Source organism: Psittacula echo, assembly GCF_963264785.1.
Source record: "Psittacula echo genome assembly, chromosome: 4".
Classification (NCBI taxonomy): domain Eukaryota; kingdom Metazoa; phylum Chordata; class Aves; order Psittaciformes; family Psittacidae; genus Psittacula; species Psittacula echo.
The window spans coordinates 26,146,104-26,150,960 of NC_137738.1; the positions used below are offsets into that span (position 1 = coordinate 26,146,104).

The following is a 4,857-nucleotide window of genomic DNA, read 5'->3' on the forward strand; positions in this document are numbered from 1 at the left end:
AGAGCTAACAGCTTCAGTCGCTAGAAACTCTGTTCTGGAAAGGTTAGTCTAAAATCATGGCATATGCATATGTACTGCACACACAATTTAATAAAGATCTTCGTTTTCCAAATGATCTTTGGTGACAGTCATTGATTTTGCTTTGACAAAGCAGCCAACCCTATAACTCATAAATCGCAACTCATAAATTATAGCAACTTCCAGTTGCCCTTAGCCTGGTAGATCAAATAAAATGAAAATGACTGTATTTTTAAAGGGAAAAGCAAAGCAAATGAGTGTTGGGGATCAGTTCCAGCATCCACTGAGATGACTTACACAAACAACTAGCCCTAGGTTAATTGTATTCCTTGCCGAGTTTGTTTGTCTGCAAAGCCATCTTGACAGCTAAAGTAAAAGCAGGTCAAGGAGCCAAACAGGCAGGGAATCTGTCTCATCACATTTGGTAAACAGATGGACCTGAAGTATGCTTGGAAACCCTTAAAATTGCAACTATGCCTTGGAGACAAAAATAGAATTAAAACTCACCTCCCAGGTCAGTCTGAAGATAAGCAATCTGGTAGCCTGAGGATATGACAAATGGGTTTGGTTTTGCCTCTTTGTTTGTTTGGTTTTTTTCCCCTAAAACCAAAGAAGTAGTTTGAAGGCAGTTTGTAAATATGAAGAAGGTAACTAACTTTTTGGACTGGCCATCTGGAAAGGGAAGACAGATGGAGACATTCCAACCTTAAGCTGCATCCTTCAACTACCCCATAGGGTAGCTCCTCTCACCTCTCACAGAGTATTTTACTGCCTTGCCTGTAAAATCTCTCGCACCTTAGGTAATTTAGGAATAGAAAGGATGCCGCTAGGAGGGACTAGAGCAGGTTCACCAGCCGGACATTTCTCCTTCCCTTTGCATCCCGTTGGCGAGCTGGGGAGGGGAAAACGCGTGGTGAGACAAGACCCAGCGCCGAGCAGGGCGGCTCCCCCCGCAGCACCCGGCGCGGCGGGGCGGGGCCTTGCGCCGGCCCCATAAGAAGCTCTGCTCGGCGGCGGCACCAGTAGTGCTCCACGAAGCGACGCAGCGGGAGGGGGGATGCAGGCGGTGCCCAGGGAGCAGCCGGTCCGGCCGTTCAAGCTGAGGAAGAGTTTCGGTAGGGGTGGCGGGTGCACGGTGAGGGACGGGCGGAGGTGGGGGATGCGTGCACGCGTAACGTTCTCCTTTCTCCCACGCAGCCACCCGGCTGGAAGAAGTAGCAGGAATCCGGGCGAAGTTCCCAACAAAAATCCCGGTAAATCTCAGTTTGATTTTCGGAGGTCAATGCTGCTAATTAAAGATAACCGCTGGGGGCCGTTCTGTGAAGTGCGGGAGGGGTGGGGGGGGGGGGGAAGGACCTGGATGATCTGGGCTTTTCTAAGAATGACTCCAATTAACACAGGTAATAGTTGAGAGATACCATAAAGAGAAATACCTTCCTCTCTTGGACAAAACCAAGTTTCTTGTTCCCGAGGAGCTGACCATGACACAGTTCATAACCATCATAAGGTAGGTAGTGAGTGCCTGTGGGGCTGTGCTGCAGTTGGGGCTTGCTGCTGTTCTCTGAGCAGGTGTGTCTAGTGCTGTGACAGAGCATCTTGCTTTCTTGGCTGGTGAGGAGGATCAAGGTGTTGGCAATTGCTTCCCTCTCTTGCAAGTGTTTAAGGAAAATCAACAGATGCTTTCACAAGTGCCTTTGGGGAAAAGATGTGGTCTAACCTTTTCTGGATTCATAAAATCTTCTGTCTTCCCCCTAAGTGTAGTGAGTAAAGACTACATTGGACTCCTGCTCTGCTTTCTTCCTGCCTGATGAACTTGACACAGGGGCTCTGTGGTTCAGTTCTGCTCACAACTGTTGCTGCCTTGCTCTCCTTCTGCACTATGCTGAATTTGCTGAAGTTCAAAGCAACTCCTAGGTGTGAGTGGCATGAAATGTGCTTTTAAATTATTCTTAGTAAAACACTACAGAGAAGAAGCCTTACAAAGCATTAAGGGATGTTCTCTGACAAAGTATGAAAGCTATGTGCTTGCCAACACACTTTTTAAAGTACAGAAAAAATCTGTGTAGATGATAAGTTGTGTAAAAGGTGCTTTTGGGTCTTGGACAACTTAGGTCCTGATCCTGCTATGTAATGTCTCTGAAAAGGACTCTTCTTTTGAAGGTAGACTTCATAATAAGTGTAACAGACCATGCTGGAATCCTTTACTTCAGCTGTGCTGCAGAAGTTCTTGGTTTCTGCTCAACACTTTTCCCTGGTAATTGGGAGCTCAAAGTCCAGGCTCAATAGCACTCATGGTCTAACAGTGTAAGGCTTTCCTCAAAGCACAAGCCTTTCAGTTTCCAAACATACAGTTAACTTCCTGCTGATGAAGACACTAAACCACATGATGACTTTACATGCTATTTTTTGTATGTAGCTCATGCAACTGCTCTGCCCAATGTATTTCATGACTGAAATTGAAACCTTATTAAATCTGCTAATACTTAATCCTCTATTTCTCTTCAATTAGAAGCAGGATGGCTTTAACAGCTACACAAGCTTTCTACCTGCTGGTGAACAACAAAAGCCTAGCCAGTATGTCCTTGACAATGGCAGAAGTGTACAGGGACTACAAAGATGAAGATGGCTTTGTGTATATGACATATGCTTCCCAGGAGATGTTTGGATGCTTTTTACCTGCTGCTCAACGGAGAACTATGGAACACTTTCAAAAAACTTAAGGTTGGGACCATGTGCTACATTGAAGCAGTTTGTTATGAATCATGCCTGTGACATGAATCTTGGAGATGCTCCTTCCAATATGAGCTCTGCAGTGAGGAGTTATGACCCAAAAGCTGGCGGGACCAGCTAAAGGCAGAAATGGTGACACACTTTTTCCTAGATGATAATTTGGATATATTTTTATATTTGAAGACGCTATGGGTGTTTCTGGAACTGCACCTCCACTTTTTTTGCAATATCAATCTTTATGTAACTGATTTTTAAGGTGTCCTTAAAGCCTAAGTCTAACAGCAAAATAAAGAAGCTTTTAAGTCTTGAATTGAATGTTAGTTTTAATCTGGGGAAAAACTTTTCTAAAAGAGTAAAAGTCTGTGTAGGAGGAAGTCCTAGAATAGTTCTGGGAATTTGAGCTCAGTGCTTCTTAAATGAAACATTGCTTGCACATCTACTTTGAATTCTTGAATGGAATAACAAAGCTTATGTTGGGTCACATAAGGGAGAAAAACATACCTATAAATGGCTCATCAAGCTAAATATTTAAGGTGCAAGATTAGTACTGTACTAGTGCCAGAGTAGGCTTCAGTTGCAGTGTTGAGCTTAACACCTGAGAAAAAACTACTATCAGCTGTTACAGAAAATGCTGAGTACCTGTGATATAGATAAGTACTTGTTTAAATAAAACTGACTGCTAGTCAGTATAACCTAAATGCAAATAATATGATTTGAACTGTAGCTTAATCAAGTTTTCAAGAGTCAAGTTAGTTCTTACTACTGAATTCTGCTAATCTGGTTGCTGTAGATAGACTGTTGTATCCATCCCCTGCAGACACCTACCTGTCATTCCCCCACAGGACTTCAGTGACCCTTCTTTCAAGGATGGACAGAGCTATGTTATATATCTTGTGACTGAAGTATATTGGTGTCAAGAAAATGTCAAAACTGCTGTGTAGTGAGATGCTGATTCATCTTAACATACAGGCTTTGTTCCTAAACATGTATTAAAGGAACACTTGACATGAGGCTTAGTTTGAAATACAGCTCAAGCTATCTTTCCTGGTCCTCTCATATGTGAGGAATGTAATGGAAAGTTGAAATGCCCTGATCATGCATGGTCAACTTAAAACACCAGGTCATGTAAAAATCTGTCACAGTGTGCAGTTAATTAATCAATCTCTGGCAGCCTTAGCTTAGGATTGGTCAAATTGTTACAACATGATGCAATTTTTCTGTTCAGTACCAAACTGATTTGCAGAATGATTAATGTAGGAATTACTAGGCTGCAAGGAAGTGTTGACAGTGTTCAAGTTATGCATGAGGAAGGAATGTGTGTATAAGCTTTTTGTGGTGGTTCTCTTTCACTAATCATCTCTTGAATTTAAGGCTCTGAGCAGACCTGGATCCAAGCTGCTAAACCAGGGCTTTAGAGCAGTACCTGCCTTAGTGAAGGCGGTGTTTGCCAACCCGTGTTTCATGAGCTAAGGAACAAAGAAATCATTGACCTGACCAACTTAATGGAAAGGCTAAGTCTATGTCAGTATAGGTTGTGAAAACATGTGTGCTTTGGGATCCCAGAATCAGTTGCTTGGATAGATTTCGCTTATGCTTGTAATGGAAACAGTTTCCTTTGCACAAATTGAACTGAAGTAGTCATTTGTTACCAGCCCTCAGGGATGCAGGGCCACCTGTTTGGCAGGAGCACCACACAGCAATGTTGAACAGCTGTGGGAACCTTGGGGTGGGGGGAGCAAGGGTAAGTCTTGCTGTGTTCAAGCTCTTGTGCCACTCTAAGAGCTGGGCCAGTATTTTGCTTCATTGGCTCCGCTGTCTTCCTGTCTTCTGTGATACTTGGTACATGAAGAGAAAAGCACTACAGATTCTTGGCTGGAGCAATTTTATGTCTAACAGCCAACTCTGGTTTGTAATGTAGTGGCTGAGGTGTAATTGTTGATCCCTCCAGCATTTACTGACAATAGGCTATGATGTCTAACAGGTTGAGTCACAGATCCAGCCAAAAGAAGTTACACAAGAAGGTCAGTTGCAGGTAAAGAGTGTCATTATATGCCTGTTTAAACTGGCCTGCTGAACCTAGAGAGAAGTCCTGTGAACTGGGAGAACTTC

The 4,857-nt window shown here is 43.4% G+C and overlaps 1 protein-coding gene across 1 annotated transcript; it reads left to right on the forward strand.

Annotated features, from left to right (window-relative positions):
• Positions 1-1,075: 1,075 nt before the first annotated feature.
• On the forward strand, positions 1,076-2,738 carry MAP1LC3C (microtubule associated protein 1 light chain 3 gamma; the record flags this gene model as incomplete). The annotated part of the gene is made up of 4 exons (XM_080614912.1): positions 1,076-1,133; positions 1,216-1,271; positions 1,419-1,525; positions 2,528-2,738. 4 exons carry the CDS (start codon positions 1,076-1,078, stop codon positions 2,736-2,738), a joined length of 432 nt encoding a protein of 143 aa, XP_080471038.1.
• Between the last annotated feature and the right edge of the window lie 2,119 nt (positions 2,739-4,857).